Genomic DNA, 13,965 nt, shown 5'->3' on the forward strand with positions numbered 1-13,965 from the left:
AATAAAGAAAAACAACAACAACATTAAAAATCCTTTTCATGTCATTAAAATCTCGTATAGCATCACTTTAAAATGACTGCCTGGTATTAAAATTTACCATTATTAACAACCTTTCAACAGACATTTCATAATTATTTGTATATGTTCACCAAAAAAACTAGATAAATTCCTAGAGATAGGGTGCTGGATCAAAGTTTGCACATATTTAAAACTATAAAACATGAAGTCCTATTGCCTTCCAAAAAAGATTAAATCAATGTATATCCCCAGAACATTTTTCTTGAGATCTCAGAGATGGGGAGTGATTTTAAGTTTATGAACTATTGATGGCTTGCCATATGGCTTTTTACCTTTCATGAGACCCTCCGCCAAAATCCACACCTACATGCTATCTTGGACACACCCGCTAAACCCAAACATTGCCAAGTTCCTGACACCTGCCTCAGCTGCTGCCTAGAAAACTAATACAGGAACCCTCTACAAATGTGCAAGACTTTCCACCCCAGTCTCCTAAAAATAGTCCCTGCCAAGGAGTTCCTGAGGCACTCATACTCCTCTGCCACTGGAGAGGAAACAACTATGGCCTGGAGTTTCCGAGGGAGAGTCCAGCTTGGGGGACTGCTTCTTTCTTTCCTTGGCTGGGTCTGCTCCTGTGTCACCACAATCCTGCCCCAGTGGAAGACTCTCAATCTGGAATTGAACGAAATGGAGACCTGGATTATGGGGCTTTGGGAGGCCTGTGTGAATCAGGAGGAAGTTGGCACAGTGTGCAAAGGCTTTGAGTCCTTCTTGTCTCTGCCCCAAGAGCTCCAGGTATCCCGAATCCTCATGGTAGCCTCCCATGGGCTGGGACTGTTGGGCCTTCTGCTTTCTGGCTGTGGATCTGAATGCTTTCAGTTTCACAGGATACATTGGATATTTAAGAGGCGGCTATGCCTCTTGGGAGGATCCTTGGAAGCATCAGCTTCAGCCACTACCCTCTTTCCAGTCTCCTGGGTGGCCTATGCCACAATCCGAGACTTCTGGGATGACAGTATCCCTGAGATTGTACCACGGTGGGAGTTTGGAGATGCCCTCTACCTGGGCTGGGCTGCTGGTATTTTCCTGGCTCTTGGTGGACTAATCCTCATCTTCTCCGTGTGCCTGGGAAAAGAAGATGTGCCTTCTCCGTGGATGGCCCATCACACAGCCCCACCATCCTGCATTCAACCAGAGGAATTTGATGGCTCCTTCCACCTCACCCCAAGACCTATGAACCTGCTCATCTAGGACTGGAGTCTGCCAAGGAATCTCTGCAATAAAGAAATGTCAGTAGAAATCCTTCTCTTCCTTATCCTTTATCACTTCTTTTTTGCTCACCTACTTTTGGGGGAAGGTTGCCATCCCATCTGTTGAGAACTTGATTATCTTGGTGATACAGTGATCTTCATTTCAAGAATGAAAAATTAAAGGTACAGTGTCTAACAAACATGTTTATCTCATTTTGAGAGTTTATTTATATGAAAGTGCTTTCAACAGAGCACAATGGCACATGCCTGTTATCCCAGCAATTTGAGATCCTGAAGCAGGAGGATTACAACTTTGAGGCCAGCTTCAGCAACTTAACCAGGCTCTCAACAATTTAGAGAGATCCTATCTCAAAAAGGGCTGGGGATGTGGCTCAATGGTAAAGTGCCCCAGGCTTCAATCCACGGTACCAAAAACTATGCTTTCAAATTCATTAATTATATGTTTGATCCTTTTATTACTAAAAAAAATATATTACAAAGTTACATCCATCACAGAAAAACCTAGTGTGAAGAGGCACGTGTATATAGCTTGAAAAGATGACAAAAGTGCTTTGGCAAAGAAAAATGAATTTTTGACCCATATAGTACCTTAGGATAAAAATCTTTCTCAGGGCACAGTTTAAAAGGGATATTCACAATAGACTTTTGCTGTCTTATAGATTCTTAATATCCTAGAGGGGAGATGGTAGCCTCCCCTGGGCTGGGACTGTTGGGCCTTCTGCTTTCTGGCTGTGGGTCTGAATGCTTCCAGTTTCACAGGATACAATGGATATTTAAGAGGCGACTATGCCTCTTGGAAGGATCCTGGTTTCTGCTACATTGTGAAGCCATATGAGTGCTCTGCTGTTATCCTCTCTTGAAGGTAATAATCAGAGTAAGTGAGAGACAGGGTGACCAATCCTTCTGATTTTCCTAGGACTTTGTAATTCCACTGTTAAAATGAGAAAAGTCTTGCGTACATTGGGACAAACTGTTTACCAGAGGGTGACTGTGCCCATTCCTAGCCAATGTAGATATGTATTATCACACATTTATCAGCTTCTTGAAAATATATTTAACGTGTGCAAAATCACTTTATAAACCCCTTAAAATTTAACTCAATGTTAACAGACCTACCCAAGCTGTGGCTATAAATGAAGTCCCTTTCCTAACAATAATCCCGGTTCTTGTTCTTTCCCACCTGCACAGATGGGCTCTTTCCTGACTGCACGACTCTGGGGCCTCTTGGAGTATTTCTGCAGGTCCTACAGGAGGAGCCTCCTGTTGCTCCTAAACCTGTCTACTGCAATCACCCTGCATATCCACCCTGCTCCCCTCACTACCCCACTCCCACTCTCACTCCCATATTCAGATGAAGAAGAGTCACCACTGACCCTGCCAACAATTTAGTTAAGGGTGATGGTTCCCAGAGTCTCCAAATAGGTCATTTCTCTAGGTTCAGGCACACACTGGATTCCATACAGAAGTAGGAGACTTCCCTTCCCCAGCGGGAACTGAAGCGTCATGATGTCTCTTGCCTCTCAATAAAATAGCTTCAGCATCATGAGATAGCCACTACTCAAGAAGGAGTACACACACAAACAAATTTGCCTAAGTAGCCCACGTCAGTATCCTCCTTAGAAAAGCACCACCCTTTTTCCCTGAGGAAATAGTCTGCAGAAGTACAACTTTATATTCAGCAATTTTTAACTTTCTACCCTGAGCAGGTTTCTCTGGGATTCATATTTTCTCTGGAAAGGTTTTTTTTTCTTTAGTATGTTCATTTGTATGCATCCACTTGACATATACAAATCCAGAGCCAGGCATGGTGGCAAACACCAGTAATCCCAGCAACTCCAGAGGCTAAGGCAGGAGGATCACAAGTTTAAAGCCAGCCTCAGCAACTTAGCAAGACCCTGTATCTAAATAAAAAATATAAAGGGCTAGTAATGTGGCTCAGCACCCCTGGATTCAATGCCTGGTACTAAAAATAAATAAATAGATAGATAAATTTTTTCTTAAAAATCCAGATATCCCAGATAAATACACCTCTCAGGACAAAGGCCAGTCTGCATCAAGGATTATTCTGGCCTTCCCAGGTAAGTCAGAAAACTGCTTTCAATGCCTGTTTTTTTCAGCTACCCCTTCTCAATAGTGACAAAGCTCTTTGGGCCAAGTTTCAATGAAGAACGAGATTCAAATCTCCTTCTGTCCCTACAGTGTCTACAAGAAGGGACTATCACTCACCCATCTGATCATTTATTCTCTCATTTAATAAATGTGTATTCCGAATCTACCATGTACCAGGAACTATATTGGAAACCAAGAATGAAATAGTAAATAAGACAAAATGAATTTCTGCTCCTCATTTGGGCAATCAGGGGAGGCAGATATTAATGTAAAATCACTCAAATAAGTGTAAATTATAACTGTTAACAAATTTCACAAAGTTCAAAAGGTATATGGTTCTATCAGATCATGTAATTGGAGGAACCAGACTTAGTCAGGGAATCATGAGCAAGCTCCCTAAGGAAGAGGTAATTTTTTTAATTGCCCATGGACCTTTATTTTTTTTACTTATATGTGGTGCTGAGGATCAAACCCAGTGCCTCACACATGCTAGGCCAGCGTTCTACCACTGAGCCACAACCCCAGCCCAGGAAGAGGTAATTTTAAAAGGTAAAATAGTGGAGAGCAGTTCCTGATGAAGAGAAAAAAAAGTATAGGGTGAGACTAGTGATGTAGGAAGGAGCCAGACCTTGTGGTGCCCTGTAGGCCACAATAAAGGATATGCTCATCTCTATTCTCAGGATCATAGGAAGCCAAGCATGTGGCCTGGGAACAAAAGCTCAGCACCATTTGACTGCAGCAGTAATTTGCTCTGTTTGTTTTCCGGTACTAGGGATTGAGCCCAGAAGTGCTTAACTGCTGAGCAAAATCCCCAGTCCTTTTTAATATTTTATTTAGAAGCAAGGTCTCACTGAGTTGCTTCAGGACTCAATAAATTGCTGAGACTGGCTCAAGATCCTCCTGTCTAAGCCTCCTGAGCTGCTGGGATCATAGGCTTGTGCCACAGATCTGGCTTGCTTCCTGTTTTCTAACAGCTTGTCCCTGTACATTTCCCCAAAACAGACTTAGTTGTGTAGGGTTTAAGAGTGTTCAAATCACTTTTGTGAATCTTGGTCATCTTATGTAACATATCTTGAAATTTTTTTTCATGCAAAGAAAGCAGCTATTATTGCGTTTGTGTTGTCTATGAGGAAATTGAGATTCAGGATTTAGGCAACATGTTCATGGCAATTATTAGCTGGGTGAGGACTCAAACCCAGGTTTTGATGTCATGGCAGGCCATCTTTTTTCTCCCCAGCCAGCTGCTTTACAGGATAGGCTATCTAGACCATCCACAAGTACAAAGAAAAAACTAACACAGAAGCAGAAGGGAAAAAAAAAAAGACCTACCAATACCAAGACAAACTTCCTTTGTGCTTATGTTTAGGTCCCATCAGGGTCTTTGTTGCCAGATGGCTCACCTGCTCCTGCTGGTGGCTTTCCCCAACATCCTTATCCCATTAATTCCATGTTCCCAGGTGCTGAGGACATTTTTTTCAACAGCATCTGATTACGCAACCAAAGATTTGTTAAGAAAATATTCTGTCTTCTCAACTATCCTTCTAAAGGACACAAAAGTTTTTGTTGTTGTTCTTTTTTTTTGTTGTTTTGTTTTGTTTTAATGGACAAGTGGGTGGGACTGATGAATCACAAGTGTTCAACAGCATTTTATCCCCAGGAGTGAATGTGATAAGCATTCTGGTGAGAATCTACTTTCAGACAAAAAGTCTGAGGAAGGAGACACTTTTCACCTAAAACTGCTACTTTTTTTGATGAGAGGGGAGGAGGCAGGTACTGGGGATTGAAACCAGGGGTACTTAACCACTGAGCCACACTACAGCACTTTTTATATTTTATTTAGAGACAGGGTCTTCCTGAGTTGTTTAGGGCCTCACTAAATTGCTGAGGCTGGCTTTGAACTCACAATGATCCTCTGCCTCACTCCTGAGCTGTTGGGATTCCAGGCATGCACCATCGCACCAGGCAAAATGCTACTGTTTTTATCCATCTGCACTGAAGGTGAAAATAATGAGAAATAAAAATAAAACTAATTCAATCTTTAGCACAACCTTTTCTCATTTAGATCTGTGACAAATTATCTAAGGTTGAAAATATTTATCGTGATTATACATAGAAGATATGTAGTTATGTGTATGATAAAAATAAGGGAACATAAATCAATCAGCATTTCAAATCAAAGCTTTTATTATGTGCAAAATATTGTTTAAAAAAAGGCAACCACAAACAACTCAGGGATTAACCAATTTAATGCAGTTAGAATTCTGTGTGATTTGGTGCTGTCCTCTCTACCATCCTATCATTGGGCCTGAAAATTTCACCATTAGTAGTTAAGGTATGTCCCAAGATCCCTATTAAAATATTCATATGTTACCCCTCTGGGCCTCTGAGACCAGCTCCAGGGAAAGCACCATAAGAAGGAAACTGATGTGGGTTAGATACACATGGGATGAGAGGAAATTTGGAAATGGTTTCACAGGCTTCTGGTCAGGAAGTGTTTTGTATTAACCAGGGTTAGCACAGTTGGAAAATGTTGGATTGCAGGCACTAGCCTTTAACAGGAAACTGAAAGAAGCTGGAGTTTATTTTCCATTCTACCATTGATTGATGTATTTTCCCAAGCAAGTCATTATCCTCATCTCATCTGCATTTATAAGATGTAGAATAGACTTTTCAGTTGCCTACATTTTGAATAAAGTCTCAAAGTCACATGCCATGGGTGATTTGCATCTCAAGAAAGGCTCAATACATTGCCACTTAGAGGTGTCCAAATGGCCAGCCTTAAACCCAATAGCCTATGAAAGAAATGCATCCAGGTTCATTAAGGGAGAATTATAGGAAGGGGATTCATAAGAGTTGAGAGTATTATGATGTTCTGTGCCCTCCCCATGAGGAATGGGGTAGACATACCTCAAAAGAATTACCTGAATAAGTGTTGTTCCCAGGAAGGAAGCCTGATACCCCATCCCACTGCCACCAAGCTGCAGAAACTCTGGGCCCATTCCTACTGCCACCAGAATGGAGTTCACCAAAGTTCTTGGGAATGCCTGACTTGAGATGTAAAGGCCCAGAAACTGGTGCCTGAGCACCACTGACCACCACAGCAGGCTGGCTGGAGCAGGATAGTGGCAGTGCTCTGCCTCTTACTGGGGTGAGGTGAGCATTCCACAGCCTAAGTGGACTCTGAGGAAGGGAGTTCAAGCAATATTGTCCTAGGGGACTATGGAAGGAGAAGGGGACTAGAGCTGAGAGACAATGTAAGACCAGCCAGAAAGCCCCAAAGGTGTCAGGGAATGGAGTGTGGATGTTTTCTACAGGGTTCTCTGAAGCGTCCTCAAAACCTCCTATACTACAAGAGTTAATCACTGGCTTCCTACCTAAGGACACTGGATCAAGGGTTAATTATAAAGTTTTTGAAAAAAAAAATTTTTTTTTTTAAAGAGAGAGTGAGAGAGGGGAGAGAGATAGAGAGAATTTTTAATATTTATTTTTTAGTTCTCGGCGGACACAACATCTTTGTTGGCATGTGGTGCTGAGGATCGAACCCGGGCCGCACGCATGCCAGGCGAGCGCGCTACCGCTTGAGCCACATCCCCAGCCCTGAAAAAAAATTTTAAAAAAATTTTTGGTAGTTGTAGATGGACAGAATGCCTTTATTTTGTTTATTTTTATGTGGTGCTAAGGATGGAACCCAATGCCTCATGCATGGTAGGCAAGTACTCTGCCACTTAGCTACAGCCTCAGCTCTGAAAAAGTTTTTTTAAAGTCCTTTGCCTTCTTCTCCCAGAAACTCTTCTCCCCCAGGTCTAGGGGAACCAAACTGGGGGTAAGAAGAGGGAATGGAGGAAAGTGGGAGAGAGCTTATGACTCCTTCCTTACTGTTCTTGCCTCAACTTCAGGGTAAGGCCTAGACTAGAGACGGGAAGCTCTAAAACAAATGGGTGAGAGTGAACTTTGGATGTACCCTGGTCTAAACTTTATAATACACAAAAATAATCATTTTCATACTCACACATGAAGATAAAGCTATGAGACCTTCTTGAGATGCTGTCAAAGGAAATTAGAAGGTAAATCCAAAAGACCATCTTGAAGGTAGCAGTGATGCATCATATTCTATCAAGTCCAGGCCATTCAATTAAATGATTAAAGAAAAATATATCTAAAGTAGGAAAGGAATCCGATGATATTCCAAAATTTTTATATCCAGCATGATCCCCAAACCCTTCAATAATAACCCTTTCAGTCAGGTTGATTAATATGAACACATCCATTCTCGAGAGGCCCATAATCTTGTGGACATCTACATTATGCCCCAATCATTCATGCATAATGTCCTATGCAGGTCAGGACAACCCTTAAAATTCTTGCCCCATGATGAATTTCCCCATGATGAATTGCACCTGGAGCTCTACTTTACACTGAGTCATTGTTATTTCTGTTCTTTCCTTTAACCCTACAAAAATAAAAACAACTTAGTAAGTATTTTACTGTTTGATAGACCAGAAAAACAATTTTAGCCAGTATTTAAACTAAGCTGTCTCAGATTCTAATGTCACTATACTTGCCATAGAACCACATCTTAAAACAAACATGGATCCTGTAGTTTTATAAAGGAAAGCTATAAAACTGCTTAATTCATGAATGAGTTCTGTCTGTTCCTTAAGTAGAGTCAACATGACTTCATAGCTGGGTAGAATGGCTCATACCTGTACTGCCAGCTACTCAGGAGGCTGACACCAGAGGATAACTTGAAACGAGAAGTTCAGGGCCAGCTTGGGCAGCATAGCAAGACCCTGTCTCAAGATGGTGGAACAAGAAGGACATCATTACCCTAGGTACATGTATGACTGCACATATGGTGCGACACTACATCATGTACAACCAGAGAAATGAAAAGTTGTGCTGCAACTGTGTACAATGAATCAAAATGCATTCTGCTGTCATATATACCTGATTAAAATAAATTAAATAAAAAATACATAAATAAAACAAGAAGATGACTTAAGACTGTACTACTTTCAGGTCATCACTGGGATTCTCTTTGTTAAAAATCTAAATACTAATCTAGAAAGATTATGTTCAGCAAGCAGTGATACTTCCAGCCCACCATCAGGACTAGATAGAAAAACTGGCCATTCATGAATGCTATTAATACCAGGATCAACATATTTAATTTTCAAAGCTCACTTCAGGCAGCTTCTGGGTACTTTTGTGTCCACTTATCAATTCCAAGTAACCTAAAATCTTTAGACTGCTTCTATCTCCTAATGGTATTCAGAGTTAATTTACTCTTCATTATTTATCATCACAACTTCTTGTCCTGCTGGTATAACAGGGGCAATCCAGGTTTACTTATTTTATTTTTTAGAAGGAAGAGACCAGATTTTGCCATGGGGGACCTGGAGTTCTTAAACAGATTCTATTGGCCTAATGGTCAACAGAGAGAGCTTAAGTGTTGTCATGACCAGCTGACAACCTAATAGGCAATGCAGCAATCAAGTGTGCTCAAAAAAGACATAGAAATGCCCTTAAAATATCTCTTAAGCCAGCTCTACTCTCTCTTGTAGATTCCTATGTCACTTGATTGTTCAACTATTTAAAAAAGAATGCAGGATGGGAGGTGAAGGGGCAGAGAACATAGAGAATTACTTTCTAGGCTCAGGAAAAAGTAATATCATGACTGAATAGTTTAGACTTTGAACCTAAGGAACTGTACACTTATGACAATTATAAAGTTTAATTACATACAAAATGATACATTTTTCTGTTTCCATCAAAGTCAAGTTTAATATGAAGAATGTGCAGAAGATAAAATACATCAAGTCAAAAACTATAAAACTTGAAGAGGCCAGGCATGGTGGCACACTTCTGTAATTCCAACTACTCTGAAGGCAGAGGTAGGAGGACCACAAGTTCAAGGCCAGTCTCAGGAATGCAGTGAGACTCCTTCACAAAATGGAAAATACAAAGGGCTGAGGATGTAGCTCAGTGGTAAAATGCCACTGGGATCAATTCCCAGTACCCGCCCCCAATATATTTTCACTTTTTATTTTAAGACAGGGTCTCTAAGTTGCTGAGGCTGACCTCAAACTTGGCATCTTCCTGCCTCAGCCTCCCAAGTTTCTAGGATTATAGGTATGTATCATTACACCTGATTTGTAGACCTTTTATAAAACCACCGAATTCAGTGAGGATGACAACACAAAAGTCACTTTCTTAGTGGGCAAAAAAGTTCTATGAAGGAGTGGTTCTCAATTGTGTATCAGAATCACCAGTGACTTTTTTTTTGTTTTAAAACTTAACAGCATAGCAATTGGACACAATGGCACACGCCTATAATCCCAGGGGCTCAGGAAGCTATAACAGGAGGATGCCAGCCTCAGCAATGGGATGCGGTAAGCAACTCGGTGAGACCCTGTCTCTAAATAAAATACAAAGTAGGGCTGGGGATGTGGCTCAGTGTTCAATCAGGTACCAAAAAATAAATGAACATACAAATAACTTAACAGTGTTAAGGGCCCAGTCCAAATCTAAGACATATCCAAATCTGTAGGGTTGAGACCTTGGCAGCTGTGTTTTTAAAGTGACACAGCTGATTCTACATTGGCAGCCAAGATTAAAACCAAGTGCTGAAGAGTTTTGGATTAAAAAAGCAGGATTGTATTCAAGAGAAAAATAAACAAAGCAATACGTGGTTATTTGAAAAGATTAATAAACCCCTAAAAATACTAACCAAAAAGAAAAGCAAGAAGATATAAATCACCCAGTATCAGCAATGAAAGAGAAACATCACAAAAACCCTAGTCATTGGGCTGGGGTTGTGGCTCAGCAGTAGAGCGCTCACCCAGCATGTGTGAGGTACTGGGTTTGATCCTCAGCACCACATAAAAATGAAATAAAGATATTGTGTGTCCACCAACAACTAAAAAACAAAATATTTTTAAAAAACCCTAGTTCTTAAAACACACATAAAGACACATGTGCACACACACACTTCATGCTATTATAAACTTTGTTAATTATAATTTTGGATGAAATGAATGAATTTCTAAAAAATTTTCCACAAGATTCAAGAGGAATTTAAAAAAATCAAAAACCCAATATATGTGTGTGTATATAAATATCAAAGAAACTGAATCCATAATTTTGCATTCCCACAAAACACACAATGACAATTATTGTAGGCTGAACTGGCTTCAGCCTATAATAATAATAATAATGAATGCTCCCAGACACTGAAGAAAGAACCCCTATTTTATCCAAACTCACCCAACTCATTCAGTAAGGCCAAAATAATCTTGATACCAAAACCATGACAAGAACATTATGAGAATAAAATGAAAGGCCACTCTCTCTCAAGAATATATAGAAGTCCTAAGCAAAATTCTACCTACATATAAAAACAATCATGATCAAATCCAGATTTTTCTGACAATGCATGGTTGATTTAAATTTGAAATCAATAAATATAATTCAAATAGTAACAAAATATTGGAAGATTAATTCTATCTATATGTACATAAAGCATTTGACAAAATTCAAGACTTTTTTTCAACTTTTTAAAAAACTTAAGATTAAAAAAACACACTCAGCAAACTAGGAATAGATGGATCTTTCTTTACCTAGCAAGTGGAATTTACAGCAATCCTACTTAATGTTGAACAGGGCAAAGATCATCACCATTTCTATTCAGCATTGTACCAAAGTGTGATCAGGCAAGAAAAATAAATAAAGAGTTGTAAGAATTCAAAATAAATATCACCATTCACAGATAACACAGTTGTGTATAAAAGAAATATTTAAAAATCTACAGATAAATTATTAGAGTAACTTAATTTATCAAGATCATTGGATGAGCCAAAATAAACATTTATTTCTCAAAAAAAAAAAAAAAAAGATCATTGGATGCAGAGATGATACAGTAACATCAATTTGTTTCTAGATACCAGCAAGAAATAATAAAGAACACAATTTTGGGGCTGGAGATGTGGCTCAGTGGTGGAGCACTTGCCTAGAATGTGTGAGGCACAGGGTTCATTCGATCCTCAACACTGCTTATAAATAAATAAAATAAAGAATGCAATTTTTGCCTGTAATTCCAGCTGCTTGGCAGGAGAATTTCAAGTTCAAGGCCAGCCTCAGCAATTCAGTGAGACCCTAAGCAACTTAGCGAGATACAATTTCAAAATAAAAAGGGTTGGGGATGTAGCTCAGTGGCAAAGAACCCCTGGATTCAGTCCCCTGGACCAAAAAAAAAAAAAAAAAGTAATTTAAAAATTTGAAGCACTAGACCACCAGAGAAAGAAATGTTTTTGTTGTTTTTGAGTTCCAGGAATTGAATTCAGGGGCACTCAACCACTAAGCCACAGCCACAGCTCTATTTTTTGTATTTTATTTAGACACAGGGTCTCATTTAGTTGCTTAGTGCCCTGCTTTTGCTGAGGATGGCTTTGAATTTACTACCCTCCTGCTTCAGCCAACCCAGCCTCTGGAATTACAGGAGTACATCACCATGCCCAGCAAGAATTTAATTTTTAAAATGACATTTACAAAGCTTGAAAATCATCAAAAGCCTAAGAATAAGTCTGTTGGAAGATGTGGAAGCCCTTTATGTAGAAATTAAGAAAACCTAGCCATGCATAGCACCATACACCTAAAACTCTAGTGACTTGGGAGACTGAGCAAGAAGGATCACAAGTTCGAGGTCAGCCTAGGCAACTTAGTGAGTTCAGTGGTACAGCACACCTGGGTTCAAATCTCCAATCCCCAGTATCTCTCTCTCTCTCTCTCTCACACACACACACACACACACACACACACACACACACACATCAGCAGACATCAACACCAGAATCTCAATTCTCCCCACATTATCTAATCATCATAAACCTTATCAAAATCTCTAGATATGAGTGTGCTGTTGTGAAACCAATCCTAAAATTTATATGGAAATGTAAAGGACCAACATTAGTCAAGACAATCTTGAAAAAGTAAAAAACTGGAGAATTTATGATATTGGAAATCAAAACTTATTGTATTAGTACAGTAGACAAATTGGCTAATGGAATAGATAAAAGAACTCAAATAAAAGAACAAAGACTTTAGACTTATGATAAAGATGGCAGTGTAGAGCACTGGGAAAAGGAAAGTGTTTTCATGCGGGGTCAATCAATTAAATGTGAAAAGCAAAAAGTGAAATTTCAAAATGAAAATCCAGAATATCTTCATGACCTTGAGCAATAATTTCTTCAACATGACAAGATAAGCACTAATCATGAAGCAAAAGACAAGTGGCTGGGGTTGTGGCTCAGTGGTAGAGTGCTTGCCTAGCATGCATGTTCGATCCTGAGCACCACATAAAAAAACAAAACCTAAACAAACAAAATAGAGATATTGTGTCCATCTACAACTAAGAATATTTTTTAAAAAGACTAATAAAGTGGGCTACATTAATATCAAAATTATTTAAATAAAAGACACCAAGAGCCACGGAGTGGGAGATAATACATGCAACATATACAACCATTAAAATTTTTGCAACCAGAAGAATGCATGCAGCTAGGCATGGTGGCATGCACCTGCAATCCCAGTGTCTAAGGAGGCTGAGACAGGAAAATCTCAAGTTCAAAGTCTCAGCAACTGCAAGATGCTAAGCAAGTCAGTCAGAGCCTGTCTCTAAATAAAATACGAAATAGGACTGGGAATGTGGCTCAGTGGCTGCGTGCCCCTGAGTTAAAATAAAAAGAAAAAGAATACCATAAAAAAAAAAAGACAAACAACAAGAGGCAAAAAAAAAAAAAAAAAAAAAAACCCACTAGGTACTTCACAAGATAATGACTAAAGGACAATAGGTAAATAAAGAAATGCACAAGATCATTGGTATGTAGGAAAGTTCAAAATAAAGCCACGAGACATCACAGAACATCAGAATTGCTAAACTTAAAAATTCTGACAAAATGTTGACAAGGATATGGAACAACTGGAAATCATGAACTGCTGGTGGGAACTTAATTTGGTATACTCACTTTGAAAAATTGGCAGTACCTAATAAAGATATATCTGTATCCAGATATTCCTATGAACAAGTAATTCCACTCCTAATTTTGTACCAACAGAAATACATTTTTGTGTGCATCAAAAGAAATATATGAATGGTTTTTGGTAGCATCATGCATAATAACCAAAATCTGGTAATAACACAAATGATAATTTGTACAATTTTGAGATGTACTCATATAATGAAATACAATATATTGAACAATGAAAATTAATCAACTATAGCTTCATGAATTCTGGTTCAATTAATTCCCTCTTCTATCCCTGCTACATTCACAATTCTCCATATAATTCCCTTTTTGCTTTTTATGGTACAGAAATTCAAACCCAGGGGTACTCTACCTCTGAGCTGTATCCCCAATCCTTTTTTTTTTTTTAATTTTAATACTGGGTCTAAGTTGCTGAGGTTGGCCTAGAACTTGTGATCCTCCTGCTTCAGACCCCCACCCCGCCCACCCCCCAGTCACTGGGATTACAAGTCTGCACTTACATGCCTGGCTTTACATCCAATTTC

The 13,965-nt window shown here is 39.3% G+C and overlaps 1 protein-coding gene across 1 annotated transcript; it reads left to right on the forward strand.

Moving 5' to 3' along the window:
- The first annotated feature begins 579 nt into the window (after positions 1-579).
- Cldn25 (claudin 25) lies at positions 580-1,269 on the forward strand. Its single transcript, XM_026392618.2, has one exon. The coding sequence runs from the start codon at positions 580-582 to the stop codon at positions 1,267-1,269; it is 690 nt and encodes a 229-aa protein (XP_026248403.2).
- Positions 1,270-13,965: the final 12,696 nt, after the last annotated feature.

The sequence above is a fragment of the Urocitellus parryii genome, chromosome 4, assembly GCF_045843805.1.
Source record: "Urocitellus parryii isolate mUroPar1 chromosome 4, mUroPar1.hap1, whole genome shotgun sequence".
Taxonomy (NCBI): Eukaryota; Metazoa; Chordata; class Mammalia; order Rodentia; family Sciuridae; genus Urocitellus; species Urocitellus parryii.